Consider the following 14,136-nt stretch of genomic DNA (forward strand, 5'->3'; position numbering starts at 1 on the left):
TGCATATAATTCACACTGCTTCAACTGTTTTGCATAGATACATACTAATATAAAGACTCTTACTCACATCGCAGTTTTCTTCACATTTCACATGCATTCAGTGCTAAATCCAACCATTCATCATGCCCCAGTCTCGTTTTATTTTGCTTCACACAGGGATAGCAAGGCACTCAAAAACTCAGATGAAGCATGAAAAACTGTTTGGAAACTTGACTGCTTTTAAACAAATATGATTTTTAAAAAAAGTTGGTGGAAAAGCAGGAACACTACTACCTTTTGCAATATCCAATTTTGTGACAAAGCAGGTGTCCAAATGTCAGTTTACCATGTTGATATTTCATGCTTGTTAGTTGAAAGAAAATAAGTTCCAAGATAAAAATAACCACTAAACCAAAAAAATACTTTTAAAAGTGACATTTCATAGTAAACCTCAATCACATTAAATCAGTCAATCATGGTTTAGTGAAACAATATTTCTCACGGAAGCTTCATTTACCACTATTTTCTTTCATTTTTTTTTCTGACTGACTACTTAGAACAAATAGAGGCAACTTCATGGATTCACTTCACATACTGAGTGGGCTTCATAAATCTTTATTAACTGTTACTAATGGCTTAATAAAAAAATGCAGCTATCCACCTACAATCCCACAGACTGTGCTGATCTTCTGTGAGTGGTTTCCTTCATAAAGTACCCATTCAGCCAAGAATGGATCCCATGACTGCTCAAAGGATTCTGTATTTGATATGAAGCAAGAAATCCCATGCATTGAATTGATGTTAAGTTAAGAGAGTATCTAGGGAAAGGATGACTCAGATGACTCTGTTTTATGTAAAAGATTGTTCATATACACAGAATGGAATCTCAATTCATTATCTTACCTTCCAAAAAAGCTTTGTGTACCACCAGTGACATGAGTCAGAGGCCAAAATGTATGATGAAAAAGGAAAGGTGGATGTAGTAGAGGCAAAATACTGCATGTATTTCTATCATTAACTTAGATAAAAATAGATTTCTCTCCCTGTTATCCCCCTCATTGGACGTTGTAGGGAAATGAGTTATTCTCAATCCTTTCCACATGAGCTTTTGTTTAAAGAAAAAAAAAGTATTATTGATGCTTTTTAAACAAAGGGCATGTTTTCACTTATAAAAACTGAACTGAAACAATTAAATTGGACAAAAGAGAACAGTTTGTATCAATAATTTACTAGAATCATTCTAATGTTTCAGACATCAATAAACTTAGTTGGTTCCTATTTAATGTCAAAGTAATTACTCCAAAATTGAATCAATTTGCCATCCTAAAAGAAATCAAAGCAATAAACCTCTCACTTTCAGCACTAAAGACTCTTACTTAGAAACATTAGTTTCTATAACTTAGCTATATAATACACCAGTATTATAAGGGACAACTATATTATCTTTGACAGCAAAGATTTCTTAAACTCCATTAATCCATCTTCTATTACTACTATAAAAAGAAAATATTAAGTACATCTATCAAATCTTGTAAACACTTAAATATCTTTAATGAATCAACCTGTATTTTTATTTTCCTTCCAGCTTTCTAGGAATGTCTGCTTTCTCCACTGGCTTATGGTACTTATGAAGGGCAAAACTGTGGTCTAAATAAAAAATACAATGTATTCCTTTAGTTATATGCAGTGATTATTATTAAAGTTTCTCTGTTTCAGTTTTTCAATATCTGAAATGACATTATCAAGAAAAAAATGTCATTTGGAGCACTCATCAAGGTTCCAATTCTACAAAATGAGCACCTGAAAGATAGGTATTTTGTTAGACTGAGAAAAGACTGACAATTAAGTGGGTTTGGTAAAAGTTAAACTATGAAATTGCCCTAAATGAAGGGATAGGAAGAAAATTAGTAAGTTTCCCAATGGAGCATTTCTCACTGTGTGGCCTGTTAACTAATGGACATTGCTACAGGCTTGACTAGTCACTGAATACATACACATTTTTCAAACTTTATAGTCTTCTATTTACAACCTTATAAAAGTTCTAAACAAATATGTTCAGCAATAGCTGGAACTAGGACAAATACTGGTCAATGAGAAGCAGAATATAAGTTTTGTTTTCAGCAACAGGATTAAATTTGAAATTAAATTGTTGCACATGGAGTAGGATAAAAACTAGAACTAATTAATTACTGTGCAAATAAACACTGTAGTGTGAGCCTAAGGGCCTATTCACATGGATTCCTTTTTGGTATCAAGGCTGTTTCTAGTTACAAATAGAACATTTATCTCAGTTTAAATATTCCTGTGGACATATGGGACATACAGGAAGCCAAGGTGAATTTAGCAAGCTTGCAAGTATGATTCCATTAGGGATCTGGACTCTACCGGCAGTATAAGAAGTCAGTACTACTTATATTCAAGTGGTGTAATCACTGTTAATTGACATAAATCATGAAACTGATGACACAGAAATGCATACAAAGAGAAAACACCATATGTTTCAGTCGTTGTAGAGTTATTAAACGACTCTATGTTGTTGAAGTCTTTGGCTACCTAAAAATGCCTTTAGCACTTACCTGCACTTCAACCACTGTTTAAGACTACTCATTATATAATCACATTGCTAGTCCAAATATGTCTCCCACACAACCTCTCAGTTTAAATGGGGTGCATTTCCAAACCATTGACATGGCAAATTTAGCAGCCTACATTTATATTGTGTCTAAAGGCCAAAGTGATGGAATTAAATGCTTCTTACAAAATGCTGCTATTAACCATACTGTGACCACCTAACTAGGCATTGTGAATTCCAAGGGTTTGCATCTTCTCCTCATTGCTTCCAGCCAGGCTGAAAGCTGCCCTGCAGCTCACACTCACATGGAGGGGAAAAGGTGTCCGCTCTATCTATGCCACATTGCACTTTGCTGAGAAGAAGCAAGAGACCAGCATGAAGCTATATGGAGAATTCGAGGAAGCAATGGTATGAATAAGACATGAATGATCTTAAAAGAGAATTCAATAAAGGCAAAGGAAGTGTACAGACACAATGCCAGGTCATGAGGTTTCTTGTAAACTCAAAGCTGTGGTGAAGTAATCACTGTATGTATCTACTTGCAAACAAGTCTCTGTGTTTTTGCAAAGAAAAGTCACCAGCATAGTTTGATAACATACTAATCTTTAATCTATAAAGAAGTTTAATTTCAAAGTTTAACATTATAAAAGAATAACAAATACTTTTTAAAACAAAAATACAAGATAACACACAGTTGCCTTGGTTTCTCCTGTTGCCAGAGCTTAAAGTACACAATTTCCGGGATACAATTCCATAGCATACAGTGTTTCCTATTCAGAATATGCTGGAATTGAAACAACACCTTTTGATTCACAAAAAACTTTTCCAGGCACAAACTCAAGCAGGGTGCTATTATAAATAGCTGGTCACATGTCAGATCCTCCACATTATTCAAACAAACTTGTAATGAAATCACTGCTTGCTGCTACATTCCTGCCTTCTCATGTCAGCTTCTAGATGCCAGTCGTCCTTCTACCACTGCATCGATCAACCCAGCTGCTTGTAACTCACACTTGCTCAAGAGCAGAACTTCTTTTCATTTGGGTCCCCTTCTTTAGATTCACATCCAGAAGTTCTTATTCCCCTCAGACATACATATGAAAAAAAAAGCATTGAGGGAAAAATGATGGAGAAAATATGAAAACTTTTGAGAAGTTTCTTTAGTCAGCAAAACAAAAGCTTCAGGCAGAGGCAATGTGAATAGCCCCTCCTCTAGTGGGCCCCCAGGCAAAGTCAAGGGGTTGATAAGGATAGCCAGGTGCACAGGAAAAAGGCTTATCCTTCCCTGCCCCTATAGAAAGATTTACAATTCTGACCCATACAAACTCTGCTCCTGCTTTGCACTGACCATGGAAACATGCTTTTAAGGCCCAGGCTGTACCAGACTGGAGTGACACCACAATCTACCTTACTCCTTTTTAGTTTGCTGTGTTAACAATGCAAGTGAAAGCAAACAGGAGAAAAATCCTACCAAAACTTATTAATAAAGGCACTTCAAAAATTGATAAAAAGATACACTGTTCTATAAGCATCCCAAGTAGAATAACTGTTTTTTTAATCCATTAGTGGTTGTATTCTCATTGTATGATCTTTGGAAAGCCTAGTAATTACAGTAAAAACAAAATGAAATAAAATATTGCCACCAATGAAATATCTGTTCAGTAAAAAACTGCAAAACCAAGTAAACAGGAATTTACACAATTCTCTCAGTCCTGCAAACCTGAAACATTCAACACTGCTTGGACAAAATGGAGAATACAGTAGATTTTACAGCATAACTCTACTTAAATGATAGTATTAAGAAAAATAAGGCATACTATTGAAACCAAAAATACATAGAATCAGGTTTCTGTGCTACTGCTTGCCAAAAAGTTATTTTTTTAAAAAATTGTTTAAATGCAAACTTTTACATCTCCAACATGTTTAACATATTTCAGACAACAAAAGAATACACATACATTGTATGTGATAATTTTTCAAAACTAGCCATTACTTTTTCACAGATAAAAAAAAAAAGTCTGTTTAAATATTTCATTTCTACAAAGTGAATTTACATTTTTAAGTACAAAGTGCAAATACTACAGTTGTTTTTATTGCCTTTTGGTGAGGAAATCTCCCACATGTCAAAGAGATCTGCCTTGGATTAGTAAGGTGTTCATCCTTGCTTCTTCGAAACTTGCTGAAAGGAAGTTGGGAAAATCTGCATTATTCATGATGTACTCAATTAGTCCAGCATAAAATTCTATCTCTATTTTTCAGCACTACCCATATTCCACTATCAGAAGACAGCTATGCAGAAATATATACAGGGAATAAAAAAAATTCCTGCCATGTAGTCCTTCGTGGGATCTATGGGCAAGGGTGTGAGCAGTGTCTTGACTACTTACCTATGGCCCTTAAAATCCACACCTGTCAAACACAGTTTTAGCGACTGCCTGGGCAAGTCCCTGGTTCAATATACCTCCTATAGCATGTTATGTATAAGGAACAGCCTGCTGGCTGAAGTCTCACAAACAATCTGTGGTTTCCTTACAAACCTTTTGCTGGGCTGCAAAAAGCAGCACTGACAGCGTGTGGGCATGTATGTGTCTGTTTGCTGGACAGGGTGGAGCTGAGCAAGGGAAATGTACCTGGCCACTACCCCAGTCCAGTCAGGCCCATCCCCTGTTTGAACTCTTGTAGAGCAACCACAGCTGGGCCACAGTTAGCATATTGGTGTTTCTCTGTCTGCTTTCTTTCATCAAGCTGTTTTCTCAACAAACGTGAAAAAACATGTGCCAAAGCAAACATAAGCATATATTTAACTAAACTGCTGCTAAATAATAAATTAGTAGAGAGTAAGGATTTGAGTGTGTGTCTCCTGAATGGTGCAAATCTGATCAGGCCTTCTCAGATGGGTGGTTTCCTTTGAGCAGCTTCTATGCTTTTCAGTAGCTCCCTTTCAAGTGAGAACTTCTGTAATGAAAACCACCTTGTGCATTTGCAGCCATATATTGTTCAAGTATGAAACTGCCAACAGATGGTTTTCTCAGCCAGCCTTAATGTAAGGCTATCATTTGTCAGCAACAGCTCTTAAAATAATTGATGCTGAGTCAGCAAAATTATTGGACAAAATTGAAAAACGGAGATGTTCTAAGGACACTTTTATTTCCAATTCCACAAGTCAGTACCAGATTACAAGAAAGGGGAGAGGGCTTGTCATGCTTCAACTGCAATGCACGTGTGCCAGTAATTGCCATTATATAATTAAAATAACCCCTCTGAAATGCTCTGGGAGTTCTGAAAGGATAATTGTTTTCAGGCTGTCTTGTTTAAGGTGTAAGTGATTTGTGGGGAAAACCTGAAAAATTAAGACCACAAACACTTGTTTAAACAAACAAACTTATCACATTATTGTAGCTGTGAGAATATTTTATATTCCATCAAAGGTATGTAGGTTTCTGGTAAAAACCACAACCAATGTTGAGCTTGCCTTAGGAAGTGCAAACCTAACATCAAACAAAGCAGAGATTAAAAAAAGGAAGCAAATCAATAAGCAACTTTGAGAGGAAGATTTCTCTTGGCTTATGGGTAGGTTCACCTGGGGTTCAGTTTCTAACAAATTAATCTGGCTTTATAACAGACAGGAAGACATTTATCACAACTTGGGTTTTGGGGTATTTTTAGCCAAATTCCTAATTTCATAGGTGCAGCATTACCTGAGCTGTTCTTATAATATAGTTACATGAATAAATTTTAAACCATTTTATCATTTACTGATGCTTTTGTAGGCAATAATAATTTAGGTCTTCTAACTAATACAATGAGATATAAGAATAGTGTGAAGATGACTCTTTTACTAGACCACTCAAACTACTGGACTCACCAGTCCTCCTTTAAGACCATGCAAAAGTACTAGGAAGGCATAACAATATTGCCCAGAAAAAATTTCTTTAGGATAAATGGTTATAAAAATAGACACATACAAATTAAACCCCACTTTTTTTAACCTATTTTCCTGGCCTTTCACTGAAGTCCCTCCTTCTCAAAGTATACCTTTCTTTAAAGGGTTAAAAAACTCTGCTTTTGTGCCTTTTGCAGCTCTGAACAGCCTGAGTAGTCAAACCTCCATGGATGACATACACTGGTGCTATTTTGAAAAACAAGATCAAGTCTTTGTAGAAAACTGATTAAAAAAAAATCTGGATTATGTTGTCAGGGCACTTGGCATTTTATTTTTTCCAATCATTCTGCAATTTTAGTTTAAACGCAGATTAGACTGCAAATCCTAGTTCTTCAGCATATTTTGCACAGCCAGCAAAGGCATCTGAAAGTGACAGCTCTTTTCATTGCACTAAGATTTTAAAAGCTGTTTTAAGCCATCATATAATAATGCAGTGGGGTTTCTGAAATGCATAGATTTTCACAAGGCATGGGAAATGCATGGCTTTGTTCATTTCAATAAATGTCAGTTTGTGTTTATAGTGTGACACAAAGGAAAATTGGCAGAATTCAGCTAAAGTAAAAGTTAAATGAAGATGAAGCAGTGCACATTTAAAAGTGCATGGGAATGCTGTCATTCAGGAACGCAAAAGATTCAAGAGGGCTCAATTACACTCATCAAATTATCATATATGTCCTATATGTCAACTTACACTTTCCTAGGAACTTCCACATGCAAGCCTAATCCACTTTGCAAATTATGCACATTTACTCTGCACCTGTAATTGACTGATTTAGCTTTCCAGACATAGAACTTAATTGGGATGTTGCTCTACATTTTTCTGGCAGCTCTGCAGAAAAGCAGATTAAAGCAGTTTGAAGCTGCAATGCTGACTAAAATACCAAGAAATTCTTCCAGGAGAGGCAGAAATGGAGATCTTGCTCTCCTCAGTACCCACCTGCCTGCTGGATGAAGTGCTCTCAGTGTTGGTTCTAGGGACTGCTAAAAGAAGGAAAAGAAAACATTATAAATATGGTTTGTTAGTTATCCTCAAGAACTGAAGCCCTCATTCTGAAAAGCTAATTTTTAGAGCAGGGTAACTGCACAGCTTTCAATAAATGAGAAAAAATATTTCAGACCTTTCATTGACACAGCTACTTTTTTCTTTCCTCAATACAGGTATTGCTTATTTCAAGGAGTTATATGAAAGTTGAACAAGAGCATCTCTTGCCAGTAAACAAGTCAAATTTGCTTAGGAGATTGCTTATAGTCAAGGCTGAGCATTTCAAGCTTACTAAGTCTTTAGTAGTAAATATAGTCTATTATCCCTGGCAGTAAAGGAGCACGGACAAGCAGAGTGTATGGAAAGCATTCACTTTGATTAAAGATATCAGAAACAGTTCTACAAAGCAAAAGATAAAAGATAAAAAATAGATAAAAGATTAAAGGTACCACAGAAACAGTTCTACAAACCAAAAACATTGTTTACATTGCAACTGTAAAAGGACAGGATAATCACTGTTTTTTAAAATTTCTTAGTTTCAAAGTCAAAGACAGTGCCCAAAATAGGGAAAAATAAACCCCCAAAAAGCTAATGAATTTGCTAGCCCATTAATCTTCCCAAGCTAACTTGTGAGACTAGGGAGGAACTTGCTGTCTTGGTTTTCCATGTCAGTCTGTGGGTCAGACAAGCTGTACTGAGACTTAGGGAAAAAAACTGGACCCCGAAAAATGCTAGAGCAGCTAGTATCCCCGTCAGAAAATATGCTTTACAACTCTCTGGCTTTTATATTGCTTCAAATTATTCTCACACAAGAAATTTGAGACTCACACGAAATAATACAGAGCCACTTCCTTAGCGCAATTCTGACACCTCAGGTGACAAGAATCTCATATTTTCCTAGAGATGTAACTCTAACTGCAGCGAAGTGGTAATTGCTTTCATTTGTGCAAGTGAAAGAAGTATCAGAAAGGAATTTTTAATTATCAAGTAGAAGAAACAAAACAGAATAATGGTATTCCAACAAATGTAATTTTTGTTGTCCTGTCCTTAAAACTATGTTCTTCTAGTAAAGCAACCCAATGATTTGGTTAATAACTTTTTTCCAACTGGATGCCATTAGTTTTCCAATGCCAAACTTCTGGGATTTTTTTTTCCTTCCAAAGTTGAATGTTCTCATTATTGAATAGATTTTTGCAGAAGATCCGTTACAGAACTTCAGTTGTGGTAGTCACAATTTTTACTTCAGCCAAATCTGTGTGTGATATTCACATGATTTCATGCCTCTTACAATTTTCATTTCCAAAACAGACAGTTTATCCTAATATTCTGGGAGTTTTCTACTGGAATATGAAGACAAAAAAACCCTGTGGTTTGCTTTCAGTCTTGCTATGGCTTTCCTTTACTGCCTGTGTAGTGATTTTGGACCCCAAATTTCATCCACAACAAGTCCTAAGAAAGAATGCCTGCTGCAGCAGGACAGAATGGTTTCACTTTCCACATTCATAGATAAAAAAATCTATCTGACCAAAAGTCAGATAGATAAAGATAAATATAAAGATACTAAAATTCATCCACTTTCATATTCTTTTTTTTTAACCTTCATCATCTAAGTGAAAATTGGAAGGTATCATTATGAGGTCCACCAAAAAAAGCCCTAGGAAAAAAATTCTGGATTTGCTCAATACTTGTTTTGAGACATCTGTTACTGTGAGCCATAGACAATTTACTTCATTAGTAAAATGCAGACGTCTTCTGTCTTTCTGCAGTATTCCTTTTCTAACTTGAATATAACCAATGAGACCTTTGTACCACTGTCCTCGCTTCATTTTAAGGTACCAGACAAAACCATTTAACTATATTCATTTTTCCACAACTTTTTAAAGCATGGGGATCTACAGCTGCTGTTTAGAACTAATTTTTTTAATTTTTTTTCTCATTTTCAGGAATTGTGCGATTGAACTCTGCAAGTTAGTTGTTCCCCTTCCTACTAGTTTGGCAGCATGGTAAGGTGGCTGTGTATTAGCTGTTATTCCACCAGTTTGGCAGATGACCACATTCCTCTCTGCATCTCTAAACTACATTTGAGAAATGAGATTTCATTAGAAAGCTCAACCATGTGCTTCCTTCCAGGAATCCAAAGAGCACAGGTGTGATACTTCCACTCACTCAGAACACAGTTCTATAACAACACTAAACTGGCTTTTTGATGATTGTCATTATATCTTCTTAGGTTTCCTACCATAATACATTTAATGGTTAGAATCAATGGGAAGTTTTTGATTCTGTTGGAGCAAAGTGATCCAGAAGCAACTTTCTTGCCATCTGCCCTAAGCAACAGCTGCATTAGCTGCAGACAGGTGTATTTTGTATAACTCTGGCACATATAAATATCAGGCTTCATAAGCTTTGAAGAATTTAGTGAAAAAGACAGGGAGAAAAAATTCTTACTATGGCGTTTCTTTGTTTCTGCTTTACCTTCTTCTTTTGTTACTCCCAAGCAGCCCATTAATTCTTGAACTGACAAGGACTTATCGTTGTTCACATCACAGTATTCCACAAACTTCTTCACACATTTTTTGGGCTTTGATTTCTTTCTTAGGAATCTCTTAAATGGCTTGATTTCCTTCTTGCCGATATCACCACTGGAATTTTTATCGAGCTGTTTAAAATACCAATGAACGACTCTCTCTTCCAGAGTATGATTTGGATCAGGCTCAGAAACACTGGAACAAGAAAAAAAGAGAATTTAGTCTTAATTCTGATAATTAATGCTTTTATTTCAGAATAGTTACATCACTTTCAGATGGCCATCACCATTGTTATCTAATATTCCCTGGTTTTGGACACTAACTTGTACTGAATCTCTCTTTTTTTCACTTTGACCAACAGTATGTTAAATTTTACACTGTGTTAGAATCTGCTTTTAGCGTACTCTCTGAAACCCTGTTGAGTTCAGCATCATACTCTGCAAACAATGCTTTCTCCTTAAATTTCTCCCAAATCAGAGAAAAGGGGAGAGAGAAATAGAGAAAAAGACTGTTTCATAGTCAGCAGATGCATTAAATGTGTGAAGTAACCGAGTTTGATCAACAATCAGCACTGCCAAATACCAAAGCTCCAATTACAACCCATGATGGATTCTCTTAGAGCTACAACACCTAAATGTATTGAATTACAGGATAAGCTATAAAAATAAATGCTATCTCCTCAGATAAGTACCTGACCTGCAGATGCCCTAAGTTTGACAGCACTTACACATTTTTAACGCTACCTGTGACTGTTGATAGCATTGGTTTGTTTTGCAAGCAACTAGGAAGAATATGAATTACGAAGAAATTCAAGAAATAAAGCCTTCAGAGGAGAACAAAGACTGACACACAGTTGCACCAGCAGCTACAGATAAACCCTGAGCTGCGCTGCTGAGAATTCATCTGTCAAATGTATCTCTGTTTAGTGAACAGTCCACAGTGGTAATTTTGAAGTAAACTCTCCTAGACATGTTCTTGGAAATTCACCCTTTATGCAGGCTCCTCAAAGTCCTGAACAATCTGTTCACCACTGTTGGAATCCTTTTAAAGACACACAAAAAGATCTGAAACCCACCGGCTGGAAGACAATGATGGATCAGAGACTGCGTGCACCATATCTGTGGACAATGCATCCAAAACACTCGTTAGGAACTCATTCTTCTTGGCCCCAGGACAACCTAGAAGATGAGATTTTTTTTTTTTTTAATTCCAGCAATAGTTTAGACTTTGAGATAGATATTACTCCCTGTACACAAATTTCCAGAAATTGTGGGCATGTTCATAACATAATTCAAAGACAAGCATTTAAATTCAGGTTCATATCTGTAACAGGGCAGGAATAAAAAACCAACCCTTTGAACTGAAGCAAGTGTGAATCTGTTTTACATACTTTGAGTCCCTTTACTTAATTTTAGGCCATTATTTTTTCCTTCTATAAGATGTCTTTAACATGGGTGTCACAGTTTGAAAATAACAGCTTTGAAGCCATAAAAGTTTGTACATGATAGAAGACAGAAACATGGATTAGAAGTTGACAACACAGTACCTATTTCAGATTTCCACTTTCACTCCTCTTATTTTCCACTGGCTTTCCTGACACACATATTTTCAGTACATTGGTTTTCCTCTCTGTGAAATAACTCCTTGTGTCCTTCCCTTTCCTCTTGGACAGGGGTTAACTAGCCCTACATGGCACCCAGCCCAATCAGCTGCTGTTAGCTGGTACTTCGGTTCATACTGTGAGAGCCTATGGTGATGCTAGATCATCCTCATAATCACATTCCCCATGCTACAAAGTTCTTCTCTGAAAGAAACTGACAGCATGTTTCAGACACATAATATGTCAGATAAATATATACTGAAAGATCCCCTCTTCAAGCAGCACAACTGGAGCAGATAAATTCCTCTGACAAGCACATGAATGTTGACACATGGAGGTTTGTTTATACAATACACCTGCTTCCTCTCCTCTTCCCTAGAGCCCTGAGCCAAACACCAGGTCTTCCTCTAACCCTCCAAATAGCCGAGTTAAAGTATAGGATGATCCATGATCAGTGACATGGAGATTACAAGTTTGAAGCTAGAGCCCACAGCAGGACTTTCAAAGACAATTCTGTGCTGGAAGCCACTTACTGCAGCTCTGTTTCAATGTGAAAAAGGGAAATATTTTGAAGTGTTGTGGAAAAGGAAGATTAGTCAGTCAGTAGGGATTTTGCATTTTACTACATTTCTCAGCAACCTCTGGAGCAGGCAGTAGGACTACATGAGCCTGAAAAGCTTCATCTTGCCCAGCAAATTATTTTTTAATACATCCCATGTTGATCCAAGGAAATAAACCTGTGTTACATTAGCCCTTAGTTGTGTTGCAGTCAGAATAGCTCAGCTATTATGTACAGCAGGAGTACCCACTAGATGTTATTGCCTAACACATTCATGAGTTATGAGTTCCTTGCCTTTGGCACCAAGGATATTTTGTTTCAGTAACTGTAAAAGGTATATAAAAGGAATTCACTGAGGAAAGTTTCACTGCACTAAAAGTACACATATGAAAGCAGTTGTCACTCTGTTAGATATGTCTCTTTCTCCTTAATATTTCATGAGTTCTGGGGTTTTTCTGTCACAACTGGAAAAAAGAGGAAAAAGAAATGAAAAAAAAAACCCAAAAAACCAAACCCAAACAATCCAGCAGCTATAAGTCTGAGTTCAGTGAAGCAAGCGCTTCAATTTTCCCTGAAAGGAACGAAAGCTAGAAGGATGGCAAGATACTAATGAGGGAAGGACAGAAAACTGCACCAACAGGTTCCATTCAGTGCATGTTCTCCAATGCAAAGAGTTTGCTGCCAAATTAGGTTCAGGCATTCCAGCCATGAAAGCAAATTGTGTATTGTCATTTAAATGAGGTCACACAACTCTGCGAGCCACAAAAGCACATCTGTCCAGAGATGAGCATACGGAGGCAGGCAGTCCCTGTGCAGCAGGCACATCCAGCTGTGCCAGCATGCCAACCTGCAGGAACCAGCACCAAGTCCCTGAGCAGCCCACTGAGCTCAGCGCTCCCTCCTGCTCGCAAGGACAGCACTGTGGGCCAGAGCTGGTTCCCTTCAGAGGACAGGTGAAAAGTCTCTCTGAGGATCTCCACATAGGCCTGTCTTGAATGTTATGAGCTTTATTCATTTCGTGTTGGAGCTGTTATTACCAACATCAGCCAAAAGCTTAAACTCTGCTCCAAATTTAAGTTGTAAATTGATATAGGACTTGTGGAAAATGCAGAAAAAAAGACTTCAACAGGTAACAATGCAGCGCAACATGGAGCAAAGGCAATTTGACTTTTTTCTTTCTCTGTCCCTTTTTTGGATAGTTAAAAATGTCCAATTTGACTTAGGAGCTCCACCATTTATGAGTATATTTCTGAAACATCTGGAAGAAACAAAAATCTGCTTTAGGTAGTTTCCCCTGCTGTCTGGGGAGCTGCTGAGTGTACATATGCTACAGATATAGAGATCAAAATCCTCACTTAGTTTGCCATTTATGAGATACAGCTAAGCAGGGGAAGGTATCAACTTCTAAATTCACAAGAAATTGCAGGAAGAAAATTCCACAGTTTAAAGCCCGTCTTTGACAATTTTCTCTAAGAATAAGAAAGTTTTCTAAATGTGTATTTCATAAAGTTGCAATAACAGCTGACAGCAATAGAAATCTCATTGAATACAGAAATTGTTGTTAAAACAAACACAATCAGTTGCTGTGAAACATTCTAAATTATAACTCTACTACTTAACGTAAAATGACACCCCACAAAATCCTCATCAGTCAAATACAGAGAAAATATTCAGGTTCTCCCAATTATAAGTTTTGCTGACGTGTGGGCAATCACACAGCAATTTATCCCACAGTGAAATCTCTGTTCTTTGCAGGTGTTACTAACTCAGAATAATTCTCTGGAGGCTTCATGCTGAGCTTTAATTTTTCAACAAATTTGTGGATGGCAAGACTGGAGGAGCTTTAGCTTGATTGTAATGAATAATTCACTCTTATTGGGCTAAATACAGAAAGGGAAAGACTGGTCTCTTATGGGAGCCTTATGCTTCTTGCTCTGGTTTATAGGCTTCAGTTTCTTCTTCTGCAGCTGCCT

The 14,136-nt window shown here is 36.9% G+C and overlaps 1 protein-coding gene across 5 annotated transcripts in view; it reads right to left on the reverse strand.

The window, feature by feature from the left end:
* Positions 1 to 3,193: 3,193 nt before the first annotated feature.
* SMOC2 (SPARC related modular calcium binding 2) overlaps positions 3,194 to 14,136 on the reverse strand; it is a 137,990-nt gene continuing 127,047 nt past the window's right edge. For 2 of the 5 annotated variants that reach the window (XM_064708600.1, XM_064708597.1), the window contains exons 10-13: positions 11,080 to 11,182; positions 9,925 to 10,199; positions 7,432 to 7,472; positions 3,194 to 4,730 (exon numbers count right to left, since the gene is read on the reverse strand). In XM_064708600.1, the coding sequence (XP_064564670.1) occupies positions 4,707 to 4,730; positions 7,432 to 7,472; positions 9,925 to 10,199; positions 11,080 to 11,182 (443 nt within the window). In that variant the 3' untranslated portion in view covers positions 3,194 to 4,706. Of the gene's footprint in view, positions 4,731 to 7,431; positions 7,476 to 9,924; positions 10,200 to 11,079; positions 11,183 to 14,136 lie in introns of all 5 variants that reach the window. The other 3 variants (XM_064708599.1, XM_064708596.1, XM_064708598.1) reach the window with 2 other exon arrangements.

Source organism: Zonotrichia leucophrys, chromosome 3, assembly GCF_028769735.1.
Source record: "Zonotrichia leucophrys gambelii isolate GWCS_2022_RI chromosome 3, RI_Zleu_2.0, whole genome shotgun sequence".
NCBI classification, from domain to species: domain Eukaryota; kingdom Metazoa; phylum Chordata; class Aves; order Passeriformes; family Passerellidae; genus Zonotrichia; species Zonotrichia leucophrys.